We start from the raw sequence: 19,569 nt of genomic DNA, 5'->3' as shown, positions 1-19,569 counted from the left end.
TGGTAATGAAGGACTGGCCTGTAGGTCTTACAACAGATTTTGAATATTGTTTATTTGTTTTAAACTAGTCACTTTACAGACCTTACCATTTCCCTGGTATGGTCATATGGGCCACTAGCAGAAGTAGTACAAAGATTCACAGAGTTCTGGGTAAACGTAGAAACCATATTCTGCTGGGCTCCTGTGCAGGGCCATGCTCTGCAGTAATCCAGAAGAGTTTTAGAAATGTAAATCTGAGGTACTGACGTTCTTACAGGTAAAAAGCTTGTGGGGGCTGCGGGAAAGTACACTGCAGGAGTGTATCACTGAATTGGGTTTTGCATATATAGGAATTAATACATGGGCTATGTGTGTGTGAATGATAGCAAATGCTGTGGCTGTTGTAATCCCCTGTTAATAAAGGGATTGACTTGCAGTACAAAATGACTTACATAATTCTGCATGCTGTATTATCCCTTCCAAGGGTTTTTGAAGCCTTATGTGTTTTCTAGCCCTCAATACCTCCTTACTTTAGTGTACTACTTGCAGAACTTGTTTTTATGAAATGTTAATCATGGTCCTCAAACATGAATAATGAAGTACTTTGTTCCTTACTGATGGGCCTGTACGTGACATGGGTCAGGGAAACACAAGGCTGAGCCTCAGCTAAACCTCTAGCCAAATATATCCAAATGGTAACTTTGCATTTTGAGACCTGACAACATCATGGAAAATTTTTGTGAGTATATTGGTTTTGCAACGACTGTCTTAGGTCCACATATAAATAATGTAACAAAAATGGTAGTGTCACTGCAATGGTAGCGCCCACACACTACCCATGTCAAAGTGATGTGCCCCAGCACAGAGCAGAGCAGCATCTCCAGCAGCCATGCTGGAAGAACCTCAGACTGCTGATTGGTGTTTTGCTTTGTTATGTTTTACCTGGGCACTAAATCCAGTATTCGTTTTGATTGATCTCTAGGATATTATATGTACACACAGACTCTAAGCTCCTTATTTCTTTCGTTTATTTGGCAACATCCAGGTTTTGCCCCTGAGGGTGTAATGCCTGTCTGACCATTGTTCAATATCTGAGCCTTGTCTAGAGTCTAGAAAGGAAAATTGAAGTTTGTATTTCTGTTTGTAGAGAAGCTGCCATACCTCTGATTCCTAGCAGAGGGGTTTCAGCGTGCCAGCCCCCAGGGGAATGTGATACTGTGCTGAGAGGAGCAGATCTGGCTGCAGTAGAAAACTTGGGTTGGAGGGAAGGGCACAGAGAAAGAAGGTAAGAGAATTATCTGATCTGGGAAGGTATTAGTTCCTCAGATTGTGTAACAAGCTACACTCCCAATGAGCTCACAGGGCTACTTCAGGGAGCTGCAGGACTGCTTGCACTACGGATCTCTACTGATCTTCCTTCAAAGAGGCAAGTGGGGTTTCTGCACCCTTGTGGGTATTCCCTGGCCTCTTTCCACAGGAGGTGTCACAAACAGGAGCCTCATTTGCTGCTGTTTTCCTGGTGACCATCTGTCTTACTGTTGGGTCCAGTGGAATGCCTTAACAGTATGAAAAGCTAAAAATCTCAGGTAAAAGCTTTCCTGGTTTGCCCCACCCAGGCTTGTGATCTGAAGTGAACCAGCTGAAATACAAGAGGAAAGTAATCCCTCTGACTGGATGCGCCCCCTTCCCTGTTAGGTAGAAAATTATTCTTTTCGGAAAATCTTGTATTGGATACATATGCAATTTATGTATTTTAGTTAGTCTAATTTTTAAGCAAAAGCTATCTTGGCTGAATGCTTTTTTAAATAACATAATGAAAAGTAGCAGAGATCAAATATCAGACGCTGCTGGTCCTGCTGCCGTTAACCAACTGCCTCTTTACCTGTAGTGTTTCCCCATCAGCGTTATCAGAGCAGTGGGAATCCTGCCATGAACCTCTTTCTAATTGCTAAGCTGGCATTTCAAGGCAGGAGGAAAGTGAGCTTTTGTCCTTCAGAGGTAAGCCTGTGAACCCTGCGTCTAGATGAGTCGGGGAGAATGTGGCTGCGGAGACGCACGGGCTGCTTTAAAATGAATGGATTTATTACACACTTCTGTTAGTGTGGAGACATTTGCCTTTATCTAATACCACCGTGTGCGCATATATATATTTTTAGTAGGAAAATGTTTATATTCTGTGCACTGTTTAGGATTTCTCAGTCATACAGAAGTACTTGAGATTAAGACCTTAATATTTAATAAGCTCTCTATTGTTAGAGAGGAAGCGAGCCTGACAATGGGAGATTGGGCTGGCAGCACAGTGGATTAATGGAAACACAGAGCTGGATTTAAAAGCCCTGAATGATAATCTTTAAGTATGCTTAGGCATTGTGGTTGTGCAGTTTCCCTGGGGAATCATCATATTCTCTGCTTCAAAAATTGCACTGAAGACATAACCGAAACTACAGCACAACCTTGACTACTGGCAAATCTACTTTCATTCCTGGCTTAAATTCCTTCTGTGTACCTCTCTACACCCAGAGCGTAATTCCTTGTGGGATTTCAATTCTTATTATATTGTTGCCACAGGAACAATTTTACCCAGACCTAAAAAAACAAGAGTTGCAGAGCTGAGCAGCTTTCCTACCCGAACAGAGATCTTGCTTAGACTTTCAAATAAGCAAATGTTGCTATTTGGCAATACTGAAATGAGATTTATGTTGAGGCTCGTGCTATGTGCTCTCAATAAGGCAGCCAGCGGAAATTTGACAAAGACCGGCTCGGCTGACTGACTTTTTTTTTTTTTTTTAACTGCTCTCTGTGAAATTCTGTGGTGCTTCTGGTTCATGTAACCCATTTCAATAGTACTTCATTCTCTGATAGGGATCTGAGTAGTCCCACTGCAATGGTAGCGTACGCGCAATGTGATGCATTCTGGGATGTCTGCAGACAAATTGAAAGGCTTGAGAATATTTTCATTGTAGGAGATTGCTTTTTCTTATTTATATAAGAATTTACTAGTCTGAAAGGTGTCTGGACTTAAGAGTTGCTTTACTTATATACACATTGCTGGGGATTATCTCAATTTCAATTTAATTTGCCACTTCATGCTATAGAGCTCTCAGGGAATCTTTAATTTTCAGTGAGAGCTCACTAAATTAAAATGAAAATAAAACAGGCTTGCATCGTCAGCACTGAGAATGGCAGTGTTGTCCTGAATTGCTGTTTATACTTTGCCAGAGCTGTTTGTGCAAATAAGGCACGAGGGCACTCAGTTGTTTGGTACTAGATCGGATTGTGCAGCTGAACACCCTTATGTTCGGTGTAACTGCACTGACGTTAAGAAAGGTTTATAACTTGCAGGACACTGCGCTCCATGTGACCAGTGACACACCAGCTGTGACACGCTGAGTTCTTTTGAAAGTCATGGAGCTCAGCAGTTTGCAGTAATGTTTAAATTACATATAAATTCACCCCCACTGCTCCCTGGATTGATCTCCTGTGAGGTTGGAAGTACTGGAGGTTGGAGGATATGAGAGAAATCAGTGTTTGCACCCCTCATAACTGTTTTCATCATCTGAGTATTCCAGTGTCCTTCAGTAGCTCTGTGAACTAGTAGCTCTCTTGGACTAGATGATCTCTAGAGGTCCCTTCCAACTCTGAAATTCTGTGAACCTGCAGCACCTGGGAGGGAGTAGATGGGACTGCAGCCTGAAGAGGACAGGAAAGCAGTCGGAACAGGATGAAAGTGGGATCAAGGAAAAAAGAAAAGAAGTAAACAGAATCGCACTGAACATTTATATGCGTACCTTTGACCTTGTCTATGCTAGATGGGGTTGGTGACTTTCCCCTTCTCCTGGTGACAGTACCAGCTGCAGTGCCTCTGCTAGGAAGTCACCTGTACGACTGCTGGGGGTGGCAAGATGGAGACTGTATCCCAGGGATGGACCAATTGCCCCTGACTGCAGAACCAGTAGGGTGTCACAGCTTTTGTTGTACAGATCTGAATCATAGTGGGCTACAGAAGAGGACTGCTTTAGTCCTAGAACTGAGAGAACCGCCATCTCTACACAAGACTCAAAAACCCCAAATCTGCTAAATCACAGGGACTAGGAGGAATGGTCTATAGAGAGACTTTATACCCACTGCAGCCCTGATTCAGGTCTGCGAGTGTCTTTCTAAAAGAACACTGTGTCTGTTGTGAATGAACTGACCATGTATTTCATGGGATACTGCTCTATATTTGTACCTTACAGCAGGGAAAAACAGTGTGTTCAGATGCCAAGTGTTGTCTGCCCAGGTCTCTTGTCTGTTTCCAATCTTCTCCCATATTTCTCATCTATGTTTTTTCATACCTGTCATTTTTGGTTTCCCTTTTTTCCTCACCTTTCCTGGTGCAGAAGTCTGGATAAACTGGAGTCCTGTGTCGTCCATAGCAAAGATTGCTTGCATTGGGATATTCTAACTCTGAGAACACATTTTTGAGTGTACATTAACTCTTGATTCCATCAGAAACAAGACTGTGATTTGCAGCCAGCTTTTAATTGTGCCAGTTTTTCATGTGATAATTCTTCTTCTAAAACTGTGAGCACTTATTTCAAAGGACCTTTTGATAATGAAGCTTGTATTGTGTCAGGGTAACCAGCTGTGGTTCACAGTTAGGAATAAGAAGGTGTTTAATAGGGAAGAACTCTAATGCACAGACTTCACAGAAAGGAGATTTAAAACTTCAATTTTTATTAGCACCAAATATCAAGCAAGTTCCATGACAACAAGCTGTACTTCCAAGCTGGTGAGTTATTTTGTTTAGGGAAAGTGAATTGGTAATTACATGACATATCAATTCAGTCTATGTACTCTCTTGTGTTTGCATTTGCAAATCCATAATTCCTTCAGTTGTGCACAGGTCTGAGTTCACAATTGTTGTTCTTCCCCCAAAAGAAGTATTTTCAACCATGAGGTTTCGAGGCATCTCTGTTCTTGAGAGACCAAGTAGCATCACTTAGCTGCTCACCAAACAAATAGTCAAAGCACCTCTGGCTTCTAGGGGGAAATGTTCCTGTTTCTCTTTATAACATACTTGTGTGTCCAGTTCCTGCAGCTGAGCTCATAACATGAAGAATTTTTCCAAATAGCTTCACTTACAGCTATATGAGCCTCCCTATTTGACTAATGCCAACATGAATTTCAAATGAAATTAATACAGGTGCAAAGACAGCGGCCATTGGTGGGGCAGGAGGAAGGCTGTGTGGTGTTATGGGGATTATAAAGGAGCTTTTAGGGACTTGGACTGTCATAAGCAATCTGCTTTAGACTCATAGAGTGAGAGGAAGGGTTCCAAGAAAGCACTAGAAGCAGCACTGTGCTGAAGTGCCCTTTTCCTGGAGTACTTGCAAATGCTTCATCTTAATCGAGTCTGTAAACAGCTTTAACTCCCTCGGGGAGAGGGTTCACTGCCTTGAGAAATGAGAGAACTGAGAATTGCCTTTTTTTTTTTTGGTAGAAGTTATCTGGGACAGTTAGTCTGTCACAGTACAAAATGTGGGGATGCAAACAGTGCTCCGGTCACCTCAATAGTGTGTGGATGCACGTGAGCATTTCAAAAGAACAGCAATGGCCACGTTTCTAGGCTGAGGCATTTTTTTAATGCAATATTCTGGGTGCGTGCTAGCCAAGCCGATAGAATAGCAGGATCAGTTAATTGCATCTGTGGATGGTACAATAACACTGAGTGAGTTTCCAAGGTAAATTGGGTTAAAAGTTAAAAAAAAAAGGGGGGAGGGGGGGAATAATCCCTGCAGCATTAGTCTCTCTGAAGAATGTTAAACAACTCGTGACAGTTCTGCTTGATAACAGCACTCATTAGCAATTTGATTTGTAGGCTTGCATCGGGGAACTGAGGACTTTGCGAGCAATTCAGGTTCTGTCACTAGTTAGGTTCACAACTAGGCTGATGTGAATTACTTGGTTACAGTACTCGCTTTGCTTTGCTATGTAGGGACTGTGGTCTCCTAATGCAACGTGAAACCTGAACTTCATAAAGCTATGTTAGATGGCTGTCCTTGGGCACTTAAAGTTATAAAATACTAATAACTGAATCCCCTCTGCATTCGGCAGACTGGGCCCTTGATTAACCAGGTATCCCTGTCTGCAGAGCAGCAGATTTAAATGGTACAGGAGAGCTGGAAGGGCTGGAGCAGCAATGGGGTTAAGCTTTACAGCCAAGGAAAGGTATTTGTGGAGGAGGGAAATGATGAGGTGCATCTGAATAGACTTTCACAAACCAGTTCCCGATATCCCTTTATTTCTATAGTAATTTTTAGTATCTTCAGGATGAATGCTTTACATCTGAACCTCCTGTCACTGTCCATATGGAAAAAATAAACACATAAGCAATACACATTAACAGTTGTTTTTTTATGCTGTACTTTGTTCTATATAGATTTCATTATATACAGTTATATATTTTACCTTGTTGCTGTGATTTGAACCATATTCTGTAATAGCAATGTCATGGGATTGTAAGGGGAGGTCTATAGTGGATAGGGATCCCATCTTTTCAAGTTATTCTTGTAACCATAAGTACAAGGAAGTCTCTGTTAAGCAACTCTGTAGTACTAAAGTGTTCTGCCTGAAAAATTTCTGCATAAAAGCGACCAGGGAGTTGGTCGAGAAACCAGTTTAGCTGATCAGCCATTTCTTCATTAAAAACCCATGCATTGCAAGTTGACTTATAGGCCCTCTGTGTTGCTGTCTAACAGGCACTGGTGTAGATTTGGAAGAGAATGTTTTCTGGATGTTGGAAGGAAGAATGTAAACTAAGCCATTCTTACAGGTCAACAAACCCCATGATTTTTAATGAACAGAATAACATACAGTATTGCTATGGAGAAACAGTTTTAAGGGGGAGGTGGGGTGGGGTGGGGGGAGGAATGCCTAGGGTAAAATGACCTACGTAGGCAACTGATGCGATTTCAGAAAAAAAGCCTTTCAAATTGCTGTTGCTAGGTGAGTTAATAATGAGAGAGTATTTGTTTGGGTTTTTTTAACATATGGAAGGTAAGAAATACAGGGCTCTGTGTTTCATAGGCTATCCTTAAGTCTCTTCGAAAATGATCACCATGCAGCCAGAAAGTACTTTGTATTAGACAGCTAGTGTAATCAGCTAAGGCTGATATTCCCAGGTTGTATTAAGTACAGTTGATGTACATAGCAGGATGTCAGCTGAAATATTAGGCTAGTTGTTGATTAAAATAGAAACACCTCTGTCTATACCAACATGTAGTTCAAAAAGCAAAGAAAGACGACTGAGCTAGGATAGCTGCTGGGGGAAGGTACGCTGGGCTTAGTTTTTTTTAAAGAATGGGATCTTAAAAATCAATAGCGTACTCTATTACCCAGGTTTAAGCTTTAGTGGAAAGACAAATTAGGCTGTAAAGTTAATACAGCTGCTCTGTGCCCATGTATTTCTGTAAGAATCATTAAGTTAGCATTCCTGAAGTATAGAATCAATGGCGAATAAACAAAATTGAAAAGCAACATGTTAAAATCCATATAAGAAGAGTCCTTTTAAATGTATACGGCATGATGAAATTGTGAAACCAACTGCTACAATGTAAGACTGAAGTGGGAAGTTTCACAAAGTCAGAAAGGCATTAAAGGTAATGTGGTTAATGAGACCATCTAGTGGTACAATTAATGGGATGAAGAAAATTCAAGTAATACAAACATGCCTACTGAATTGAGGGAGGTGTAAGAAACTTTCACCAAAGGTTTGGGTTTTACTTATGAGGTTTCCTGCAACAACCTCTAAAACCTCTGGGTCTCTAATTTCAGGCCGCATTTACCCTTACACTTTCAATAATATGTTGTTCAGAATGCACTCATTTTAGAGGCAATTGCACTTGCGAAGCTGTTTGATCTGGAGAGTAAAATACATTGTATTGAAAAAGGCAGCGTTACAACACAACTGCAAACACGATACCTGGCTAACCAACCCTTCTTCTGAGCCGACATAGTAGGTGTTCCTAGTTATTCCATTTTAACACGGTCTGGTGTTAATTTTCTGGTTTTCTACGTAATTTCTGAATCTAAGCAACTACCTCAGAAAAAGAGGTCCTTTTGTCTCAGAATTATCAGTAACAGACAAGTTTTAAACAGAAAATAATTGGGTTTGGGTCTAAGTATTTTGTTACACTGTATATCTCATCCCCCAGTATTTTCTGGACTGTTATTGATTATCATATAATTTGCAGGTTGCCCTTAAGAGGAAACAGAAAAGGGTATAAATTTACCTGGGAATGGGTAAGGCACTTAAATAATAATAAATCATCTATAAGGAAGGATAGGTCAAATCAAAGACAGGTAATGAGAAATGACAAAAAAGAAGTATGCTGTGTATTTTTTTTTTATTGTGTACATTGTGTGTGTGTGCACTTGCACAGACATCTTTGGGTACGTATATACTCACTGTATAGCTTGTAGTGTAATTGATTATAAAGAATACAAAAGACATTCTGTTGTAAACTTTAAAGAATATTTAATAACTTTTTAAAAATAAAATGTATATTTTAAATTTTGTTCTTTATATGAATGCACAAAAATGTATCACTGTAGATGCAGCGACAAAATCCAAAGAACTGAGGAGACCTGCCCACTGGGGTAAGATACCAGTGACAACCCCGGAGAATTCACAATGGAATCCAAACAAAATTTCCCATGGTGAGTCCTGATTTGCTTTCTTCCAGTGAATTGTCTAACTTGGTATCTACGCAGACCAGTCACACTTAGCAAGAATCCTTGCAGACAAAGTTAATAGAGTCTGGTTTTAAAACAAATGCCACAATCAACTGCTGGTTTTTGTTGCTTACCTTTGGTGCCACATTTATAGCACAACAATGGCGCTAAGGGGTAAGTGAATGGCTTCAGCTCTCTCGATACTAACAACCTCAGGTCTAGCTACGAATTGGGGGAGAGGCAGCCGGGAGCCACATACGCTGAAAGCTGTAACCATTAATGTTCTTAGTTCGTGAGAAGTGAGGGGGTCGGGTGGATTCGCATAGCAGCCATATTGCTGATGCAAGATAAGATATTTTTACAGCTTCTGTGCAGTTCCTTCCTCTCCATATTATAAATCATACAATGCTGCATTCAAATGGCAATTATTAAATGAGAGAATGAACCTTTATGAGTTTATATTATTTGAGGGGGAGGAACAAAGAATTATTCATAGAACAGAAACTGGAGTGAATTTCAGTGATTGTACACTATAAGATGTGGAGCTAAATAAATCTATTGTACAAGCAATAAGATTTGGCTGCTACTGACAGTTACTGTACAGGAAAATAAACCATATTCTATTGAATGTATATATACGTATATATAAATTGTGAAGATCAGACGTATATTGGACTGACTAAAAGCTAAATGCTGACGTTGCTGAATTCAGTAGGTCCAGCCGTGCGCCCTGTGCCTTCACGTTGTTTTATTAAGCAGAAAGTATAAATTCCTTCAATGAGCATTAATCCTTCAATGTCTTTGTTGCCTTTGGTTCTGTCTTTAATTTAAATGTATCGAGTCCTCCTTCATGTTTAAAGATAAGAAGTGAAAATAATAGAAAAGACTTCACTAGAAGTGACAAAACGCTAATGGCAGCAATTGGAACGACTACTGTGTTGCTCTGCAGCCTTTTAAATGGGTATTAATGTACTATACGGTATTTATAATCAACCAGTTCAACATGAAGTTTTATGGATAATATTGGGTTTTAAAATACTCTGGCCTTGTCAGCAGATGAAGTATGCAATGCTTTTTAAAAAGAAAATATGGTAAGTCTGAGGCTTGTTATATGCAATATGTTCAGAGGTTTGAAATTGGATTGTGCTGGTAATGCTTTAAGCACCATAACATGTTTGGCCTGTGTGAAGAGAGTTAATAACATCAAATATAGAAAATAGTCCAGTTCAAATTATAAACAAGTTGCAGTAACAGTTGGCAGTGTAAGGGTAGTGTTTAAAAAAAGACTTACTAGCAGCAATGTGTGGTCTGTTTTGGGTTTTTTCCCCTGTTTTTTCTTTCTTTCTTTTCAGCCGTTAGTGCCGTATGTTTCTGTTGCAGTGACTGGCATTTACAACCCGAGTATTGCTTATACTCCCTACACATACATGTTTTTGAAAACTGAGCCAGTTTATCTTGTAAAGACACCTAAATTGTGGAAAATTATTAGAGGGAACCACAGCATGACTTCTCTTCAGGCTTTGTTTCTCATTTTGTTTCTTCTGTAGGTTTAGCTGAAGTCTAGCAGTCTTCTCTGAGGGCTCAGCACGTATTATTGGGAGACTCAGAGGATGAGGGTTTGTGATCGCTCTTTTCCCTACGCCATCAGGCAAAGTGATGAAAGTTGCCCTCTGTGGGAGCTCTGTTGCACAACAGTTCACGCTTATCAACTGAGCCATCATCAGCCTGCTGTATCTGTGTTAATTTTTAATGGCGGGGATCACTGCAAATAGACTTGTCTATCTTTTATCTTTCTTAAAAATCAATGTTTTATTAATATATTCATCACTCTGTTATGCTGCTTTTCGGTGATGGAAACTCTGAGCTGTCAGCAGGAGCACCTGTGTGTTACAAACTATAAACCATGGCAAGAACTAATGGTACATCTAACCTGGAATCACGTCTATGCAGGTAAGAAAGGAACAGAGGAGAAGGAACCATCTTTCGAAGGGCAGGACTGTTGACAGGTCAGCCTGTGCTCAGGAAGCAGAGAGGGCTGAGACTCTGGTGATTGTAACGTCAAGAGTAAGTCTCTTGCCTGGGGTACAGGGTGCCTGTGTGTGGGCTACTCACTCGGTTTAACCTCTGTCTTGGGCCGAGATCTGTTAACATTTGTCAAGGCTTGTTAGTAGGGCAGTAAAATCCTTTAGCGGTGGTGAGGTTGCTGTGGTAGTGAGTGGTTAGGAAGCCACACAAAATGCACACAAGTAATAATACATTACTTTCAGCTTGGCCTGCACAGCTAAGTGCTCCACGTGACAGAGGATGATGTATCCTTCAGAGATGTGCCTTTATAGGGGACAAGATTTTGGAAGATGCTTGCTTTTTCACACACCAGAGCATCCCAAGCACTTCCCGACAAGTTTGGGCCTGAGGGTGAGAAGACTGCAGAAAAACAGCAAAAAGGAAAAAAAAAAAACCCAAAACCTAAGCAGTGAGGGTAGTATTTGTCAATGGTGCAGGTCCAGAAAAGGGTTACTTATGGGTGTTAAGAAGGTTGCTTAATAAGCTGTGGGTCAGTGAGTCCAGCTTTACTGCTGGAAATTGCCTTTAAATCAAAGTAAGCAAAATGTCACTCATAGCTGAGACCTGCTGTTGTAAGCACTAAAGGTACGGGGTAACTTTTTTCACCTGAACTTGATGCATGAGTATAGTCTGTCACAGTAGGAATGGCTGCATTGAGCTTTCTGGGAAAACAGGGCACCGTGGTTGTCTCTGGTCTATTGTCAGTGGCTGAGAGGTCCTCAAAGGCCGGCAGCAGGGAGCAGGCCAGCAGCATTGCTGTTTGCCCGTTCTCGGCTGTGTCCTTTCCCTGCTCTGCGTCAGTGTCTCCCTGTCACGTGTGCATTACCTGGGGCTGCTTGCTGATGGGGAATTGTTTGTTTGAACAGGAACATCTGATTCGTAACTTCATCGCTAGAAGGTGTGCACAGAAGTGTACTACATCAATTACTTCAGTTAACAATGCAGGGCAGGGAAATCGGACAACTGGTGGCAATTTTCTGGCTAAAGGGGAGTTACGATTTTGGTTTCTGCAAATTCCCGAAAGTGTGGGGCATATTCCAGCCAACAGCCAGGCAGCAGGAGATGGATCTGAAAAACAGAACTGAGAGGTGACTCCTGTTCTAACAAAGACTGATGTGTCCTGGCTGTTGTAAGCATGCAGCTGAAAAAAAAAAACCACCAGAAAACAAAACCACCAAAAAAACCTAGGCATAAAAACATCTGAAGTCTCAATAACTCTCAGAAAAATGAGCAATGTGCAAAAGATTTTTCCTCAGCAAGGCAAACTCTATCATACCTGCAGATGATGATATCCCAAAGTAAATTAATGAAATGGTGACATTTGGGGAAGGAACAGCTGACAGCTTTGTACGGATCCTCAAGTGTGGAAGTGAGTGATATTTTTTGGCAGACTAACTTGAAACAGGGATGATAAGAAATAAAACCGTAGTAGAATGACAGAGAGAGCCCACTCACAAGTTGTTTACTGAAATGAACATACAGCTGAAAGTAATTACTTGTTTCCCAGAGGTATAAGTGATAGTGCCTCCTACAAGAAATAATACTCAGTTATTTCAGTTGGAATGTAAAATGGGATAGAAAGGTTCCCTCTTTCTGAGGTTAGATGCTAGGTATTTTCACCTTCCGGAACAGTATGTGTATATGAATGTAATATATATTACATACAGTCAACCATCTATATGCCACTGGCAATTAATAAGTGAGACAATGTCCAATGTTGTTTTCCCTTAACAGCCAGATCTCACTGTACAGATTCTGATTAAAAGCCTGCCTTTGCAGCGCATAAGATTAAAAATACTCCTTTAAAGTAACATATTTCTGAAGATGATCCTCGCCTGGCTACAAAATCATCTTGAGACACTTGGAGGCAGGGCTGCTTGATCTCGACATTTTAGCTGCGTGCAAACTGTAGTACACCTGCATTCAGTGCTAGCTACTCTGTACCTTCTTTCCACGCTGAAGAATACTCTTTTTTCTGTGCCCTCTCTTCCAGACCATGAAATGCGGGAAGGCAACCTGGCGGGTTTCGCAGAGGTTGCCTCAGTGCAATCGTTTCCTAACATCAGTTTGCGGATCAGCCCCTCTTATGCAGCCTCCTTTCGCTTTGCCTTGGGCCGTGGAAAAGGAACCATTGCTCTTTGGAGGTTTTCTTCTGTTTAAAGACAAGGCTGCTTCTTACCTGTGCCAGTTCAAGTACTGACTTTTTCTTTTCTTCCTCCTTCAATAAAGTGGGGTGATTCACAAAAATCTTCAGAAAGATAGCATTATACACAGTTCATAGTACAAAGGGGGGAAAAAAAAAAAAGGTCAGATGAATGAGCATGAAGGAGATTTCTCCTGTGTCCTTTGGAGGAGGAGCAGAAAGATTGGGAATGGTATCTATGCACAGTAGGTGTCTGCCTTGACTACCTGACAATACATGGTCATTGCAAAGGTGAGTCCGAGAATCTGAGAAAAAGAACACACAACAAAGAATCGTTTTTCAGTAAGTAACCCCTCCCCTCTTATTTATTGAAACAAAAAAAAGAGAGAAAAGCATGCTTCCACCGCTTTTATTCACACACAGGAAGACACATCACACACTGCCTTTCCTCCCAGCTCATGTCCTTGTTCTGTTCCTAGTTTCTGTCTGCCTTTTGTCCTTATCTGTATTGCTGTTTTACAGAATGAACAAGGAGAGCACCGGAGAGCTGATTTCTCCACGAAAAGCAGCCATCAGATATCGGGAAGAGGTCTATTGCAAAGAAATGTTTGGATGTCTTTTGCTTGAATGTATTTCATAGTAGCAACCCACAGCCGGGGGCTGTGTGGTTATCTCTGTAGCTATTGCTTTGAAAGACAATCAGGTTCATCCCTGACCCAATGGATGCTGTGGTTTACTTTACTGTACTTTACTTTTCCAAGCGTATGTGTGCACACGTCCCACTGGGGGAATCACTGGAAACTGTCCATGCATTAATGATAACCATCAATGCCTCATCAACAATGTATGTGTCTTTCTACTCAGCCTATTCAAGAAAAGCAGCAGGAGGTGGTGGTTCTTCTCCCAGCCCAACCACTGACCTTCTGTGCCGCCTCTGGTAGATTACTTCATCAGAAAAAGGGATGGGGAAGAGTGTCTTATTTTCCTTCCAGTTGAAGTACGTGTGTGAATGTACTAAGTGGTTGTTACTATTCGTTTGCAACACCAATGTAAAAATTGTCACTTAAATAAAGGTTTGCCAGGTAGAAATTTTTTGTATGAATTCTATTTTAAGCACTTAATTTGACCACTTCAAATTTACTCTTTACATAAATAGCAGTTCCTGTTAACGAGTATTTTGAAAGAGTGTGTGAATAACACACATACCACTTCATTTATAAAGAAAAAAAATGGTTATAAAGCTGTTATTTCGCTGTGGGAGAACAGGAAATGAAGAAAAGATTGTTAGCCTTTAGTGTGCTGTTTTAGAGCAAGCACATGCCTTTTGGAAGGATCCCACGAACACTGCCTTCTACTTCTTACCGAAGGAACACCTTCAGGGACAGCTGCATAATAAAACCTGGCTGGCTGAATTTGTTTTGTCATTTTGAGCATGCATGACTGAAGCAGATTCTTCTGCCACATGTGCTGTATGTCCTTTGAGTTGTGTCACTGTATGACTGACTGTAAGGTTTTTTTTACATGAAAAACAAAAGCTGTCACATGCTTAGGGCCAGAACAATGTTATAACAGCAACAACAGAGGGAACCCAATTCATTTTTAGGTGACAGTACATCAAAACTTTTGTCATCAATCAGATTCAATCCCATAGTGCACCTGGAAGACACGCTAAAAATCTCGTGGGTTCTGAGGTGTTTTCTCTGTACTTCACAGCATGTACTAGGAATATCAATTAGCATTTTTTAAAGTGTCTGAAAGGAAGTGTTTTCTCCCATGCAAAGTAGTAATTTCTTTCTGTCAGAAAGACAGTATTCTCTTAAATACCCTAAATATAATGAAGGTGTATGAGAAGGACTCTGACATGGGCTGCTGGGTTTTTAATGTATCTTTTAAAGACTCCCTAAATGCTAAATAGATGCTCAAAAGATGTTTTTTAAAGTACGGCAGTATATTAACAACAGTCTTACGGTGTCTCTCTGCCATACAATCTTCTTGTGCTTACCTTTGTTCTGAAGCACATCTGCTTACTATACCAGAAAACAAAACCTCAAACTCTACTGAATTTGGGCCTACGAGGAGTCAGGCGTTTGCATTAATAGGTTGCAGCCACCGTGTGACACGTGACAGTAAGATACATGCCTTTCTGCCTGACCTGACATTAGTGGGAATATGAGTGGAATTTTGATCCCGGGCTCTCTCTTACTGCTGCTGGTGGTATACCGTGCAAAATTAAAAAAAAGAATTGGGTTAATCTGGAGTTACATGGTATTAATTAGCTTAGCGATGCCAGCCTTTCTGCTTCTATGTTGAGCGTGAGAGAGGTGGAGCTGGAAACTAAAGCTGCATCTTTGCTGCATTCAGGAGCGGGACTTTGGGCCGTAAGTTGGGCGCTGACGTAAAGCTGAAACAGCCTGAGCTCCGGCAAAGATTTCACCTGTGTGCCCTCAGGCTAAGGTCTGTGCCACTGGGGCTACGCTATGGCCACAACCACAGCAAGCTGGATTACAGACACGGGTACGTAAGAATAAGTGACAAAGTACTGCACTGACAACTGATTCTGCTCTGACCGAAGTTACACTGGAAATAACCACAGGTTAAAATCTGATAGGGAAGTCTATGCCAGTCTTACCTACCTCCTTCCCCTGCAATTAATAAAAAAGAAGCATGGTTTTACTGGCAAGGTTGAGTAATGGTAACACCATCCCAATTTACAGCTTAACCTAGGACTTAGGATGGGGTTGAAGACTTCAGCTATCTTTAGGCTCTCTTGAAGTTAGGTATTTAGGCTAAGCGGACAGTCCTGTCTGGAGGATTACTGGACAAATACAGGTAGGCTAAAAGGTAATTCACTCTACCTTCACTAGGCTTCAGTCTTTGGCTGGCGGGGACTACCAACCACTGAGTCTAGCCTAAGCCTTAGATAAACCACTTGGTAAAGTGCCTGCTCTTTGCAGTGCATCATAAACCGGAAAATGTCTGCAGTATTCCCAGTTCTGTACCTTGTACGTAGTATTTTAACTAAATTAAAACACAAAAGACTTCAATCTTGCAGAGTTTTACTCTATACATGATGCAAACTTTGGAATTATTAAAACAGGTTTGGACAGAGTATATCTGGATCTATGGTTACTTGGTTAATTACAGTTAATTAGAATTTGAAAATTGATATTAAACCGTACCTGCACCATAGCTGTGCACAATCCAAAGATTCCCACTGCTAGTAAGTTTTCCTGGAGCCATATTTTCACTGTTTCATAGCAAGGCTGGAAAAAAACCACCAAAATATTGTATTAGCCATCAACACACAGCTCTACTCCCCTGGGAATATACAGACAGAAAAGAGCCAGATCAGCCTAAACTGCTCGGTAACCTGGATTATCATTTCAGCACTGGGGCAACTACAGTGTATTCCTGGGTTGAAGCTCGAACAGGGAGTATTAATTGTAATGACACAAAAAAGCGCACCTCCAAAATGCTGTGTGAGCACTGCTCCAAATAAATTGGGCCAGTAGCTAAAAATAAATAAGCAGTGGATTTGTGTCCTCTTTGCCCTCTAAAAACCAACTAGAACCAGTTAGAGCTTCAGAATGAGGCTTTCATTTTCTCCATGTTTCATGAAAACAAATATTTATTATATATATATCAAACCCAAAAGTTCCAGTGAGAGCTGCTCAGTAGCCACTCCTGCTGCCCATTTCATACCATTTTCCATCGTTTCCAATTGCAGCATGGGCACTTCTCTGTTATTTTCTTCCTGCTTTAAATTCTGCAGCTGTACCCTCATGTCCTGGGCCCACTTTGGGGGAGGGTGGAACTGGCCCAAGTGAAACCTTTCTCTAAATAACGTGAAAATAGTAGTTAATGTAAGACAACCTTGTGCAAAAAATTGTGCCTTCTGTCTTGTAAATGTACATCGCCAAGAATCACTCAGCCTTCGGTGACTTTCCCAATATGTACAAAGGAAAACCAATTGATGCCTACCAGAAGACATGGTGTTAACCTGCACCGATCTTCTTGGTACCCCAAATAAAATAGAAGAAGAACTTTTAAGTCCTTAAATTGAAAATTTGACTTGGAGCTACTTGAGAGGTAGACGGGAGCCATGTCTGGTTGGAGCTCAGCCTCTGCCAGTGCCAATTCATGTATGAAATCTCACTAGGAAGTGGACAGGAGACCTTTACTTATTGTCTTCGCAAACCCATTAGAACCAGCAAAACTTCCTTATAATTCCACTTCATCAGATGGCCTGACTCCAAACCCCTCCTGGGTAATTGTACTACCTGTAATTGGCACTAAGAATTGCTGAGCTAATTTCAGAGAATTTAGGCTCTGATTATCTGCTCTAGAAAGATCTTCCTGAGGACAGCGTAGGGGAATTATCCCATGGAGTTTTGAATTTGATTACAGGCAAGTGCAGAAACTCATTACAAAAAAAAATAAATGCTGCTGGCAATTTGGTGGAATGGCTCCCACTCTCCTCCTGTGCAGTGGTACCCCCTCAGGCAGGGTTCCTGGCAGGAGCAGAGCGCGCCAGGCTCACGCCGTCCCCTTGCTCCACAATTGCCTGGGCCACGATAAGCTACGGCTGCTGCCCCAGGGCTCGTGCTGTGTCTGCGGATGAGCCATTGGCCTTTGTCTCTACCCGATTCAAGTATGTGGGACATTGAAAAGGACGATCCTGTCATTTCCTAGCTAGATCTAGCTAGACTGTGCTCCAGATGAGTGTTGGAAGGTACTCGTCTGCAATGTGAAACACCAGCTCAGAGCCTACTAAAAGGGAAGCCTTCAGCTCATAAAAATAATTAAATTGGCAGTTTCATTGGAGGTCAAAAGCCGCAGCTCAACACGAGCCTTCTGAAACCACCTGATTAAAGATGAGTAAAGGGTACAACACGCCTTATCATCTGTATGGCCCTGCAAATGACCGGCTGCCTGCCCTTCACCTGGGTTGCGAGGCAGCTGCTGAGCTGCTGCCCAAGAGCTACTCACTGCTTTCCACCAGGTCCCTGGGGAATGGAGTCCACAGTTCTCGCTGAATTCTAAGCAGCAGGAGTCCGGCACCCGGGTTGTATTGTACACTTCAAACCAGTCAGTGTAGTTGGAGACTCCACAGCATCTGAACTGGAAAAAGAAGCAGCGAGATGATACTGTAAGTATGATCTGTCACTGCCTTCGGCTCATTCTGACCGCTCCCTCCTGGAGTTGGACATTCAGTGCATTTCAATTACACCAGCAAAGGCTTGACATTTTAAAGAAATATAGTATTTCCTCAGCTTTACCCAAACAGGCCCTTTCTCCCACTCTTTTCTGTGTTTAAATATGGTTTTCTATGTAGCTAATGTTAATACGAGAAGCAAAGGCACCTATTTTGAGTGGCAGGACACTGCAGGAGCTGAAACAGGACAACCCCAGTCAAGGACTGAGGTTAAGAGTTGATGGGACTGAGCAGGATTATAACAATCGTTTGCAGATTGTTGTTGGGGAAAAAAATTACTTAAGATACAGATACAGCACCCAGGAGACAAAGATACTGGGCTCTCTACAGCACGCTACTGAAATCATGATTGAAGTTAACGAGGCAAATTTCTCTCCGGGCTGTTAATTACTGATCACCTCTGAAAGTCTCTGTCAGTCGGTAAAAGATGTATTTCCTACTTTTCTCTCTTTGGTGCAGTTCCTTAGTGTCATCATCTGATGCTGCTAAACAGCGGTGCTTTAAGTGTCTGCCTGCCACAACGCAGTGTGCGATGACTATGTTGGTGCTAAATCACAAAGTTTGTTCGACTTTGGTAGCGGAATGAAAGGTACAAGGAAATGTAAGTAACGGTACAGGGAATGGCTCTGCGACCATCTTCCCCCTCTGGGAACTGGTATATTCCTGTGATACAAAATAAGCTAAGACTCATTACCATATAGATGTATACACCATCTGTCACGCCTGTGCTAACTCAAAAGTACGAATTTGTCGGTATTTAGACACTTTACCACTAATGAGTAAAACAAGACGACACTGGGCTGCAGAACTGCGCTCTGCTATTGGCAGCACTTCACACTTTTCCAAGGCTATGCCAGCCGCCTACTTAGCCCCAAAATGACTTGCCAAGATCTTACTTTTTAAATGTGGTTTTATATAAGCCTGTGCAGTATTTTTTGCACCCCTGCAGAGGCCATTCCTCTTTTTTCTGATAGACTCATAATCATGCAGACATTTGCATCACCAGGACCACAGACCTAGTTCAGATCTTGATATTTATACTGGCCTGAGGGACAGTCTTCCCTATATCTATATACATATATATAAATAGTTGTAGGGTCTATGGGCACAGAGGGCTGAGCGTTCAGCTCTTGTTGCACACACAGGATCTGCCATTCAAGACCAACAGAGGGCAGAGGTGTCACGCGTTGCCTCACGCATTGGAATTTGCTTCAAGCACTTGCAGAAAGTAGTCCGCGACAGACTTTTCAGTGCTCACAGCACTGGTTTTCTTCTGCCAAGCAAAAGTGAGAAATCTTTCCCAGACTAACATCTATCCCCCAAAGGTTCTGCTCAGAATTCTGATTTGGTCCGTGGCAGGAATCAATCCTTAGCTTGCAACTGTTTGATTTGTGACTTTATGGGCTTCGTTTTCTACAAACTGACTTGAAAGTAAAAAAAAGTTTGTGACTTT

General features: G+C 41.6%; 2 protein-coding genes across 20 annotated transcripts in view; one reads left to right on the top strand and one right to left on the bottom strand.

The window, feature by feature from the left end:
* The window catches only part of CHID1 (chitinase domain containing 1), a 137,890-nt gene extending 127,511 nt beyond the window's left edge, over positions 1 to 10,379 (top strand). For 2 of the 3 annotated variants that reach the window (XM_074585626.1, XM_074585619.1), the window contains 3 exons: positions 1,127 to 1,264; positions 1,868 to 1,977; positions 8,575 to 8,674. The gene's annotated coding sequence lies outside the window, so the exon portion shown is untranslated. Of the gene's footprint in view, positions 1 to 1,126; positions 1,265 to 1,867; positions 1,978 to 8,574; positions 8,680 to 10,241 lie in introns of those variants that run through there. The other variant, XM_074585620.1, reaches the window with a different exon arrangement.
* A 1,810-nt stretch (positions 10,380 to 12,189) lies between these two features.
* TSPAN4 (tetraspanin 4) overlaps positions 12,190 to 19,569 on the bottom strand; it is a 457,483-nt gene continuing 450,103 nt past the window's right edge. For 6 of the 17 annotated variants that reach the window (XM_074585632.1, XM_074585633.1, XM_074585639.1 and 3 more), the window contains 3 exons: positions 17,891 to 18,022; positions 16,081 to 16,164; positions 12,190 to 13,206 (listed from right to left, as the gene is read on the bottom strand). In XM_074585632.1, coding sequence (XP_074441733.1) covers positions 13,138 to 13,206; positions 16,081 to 16,164; positions 17,891 to 18,022 — 285 coding nt within the window. In that variant the 3' untranslated portion in view covers positions 12,190 to 13,137. The remainder of the gene's footprint in view (positions 13,207 to 16,080; positions 16,165 to 17,890; positions 18,023 to 19,569) is intronic. The other 11 variants (XM_074585640.1, XM_074585631.1, XM_074585630.1 and 8 more) reach the window with 3 other exon arrangements.

This window comes from Larus michahellis, chromosome 4, assembly GCF_964199755.1.
Source record: "Larus michahellis chromosome 4, bLarMic1.1, whole genome shotgun sequence".
In the NCBI taxonomy this organism is placed as follows: domain Eukaryota; kingdom Metazoa; phylum Chordata; class Aves; order Charadriiformes; family Laridae; genus Larus; species Larus michahellis.
This window is presented reverse-complemented; position numbering and strand designations above follow the sequence as displayed.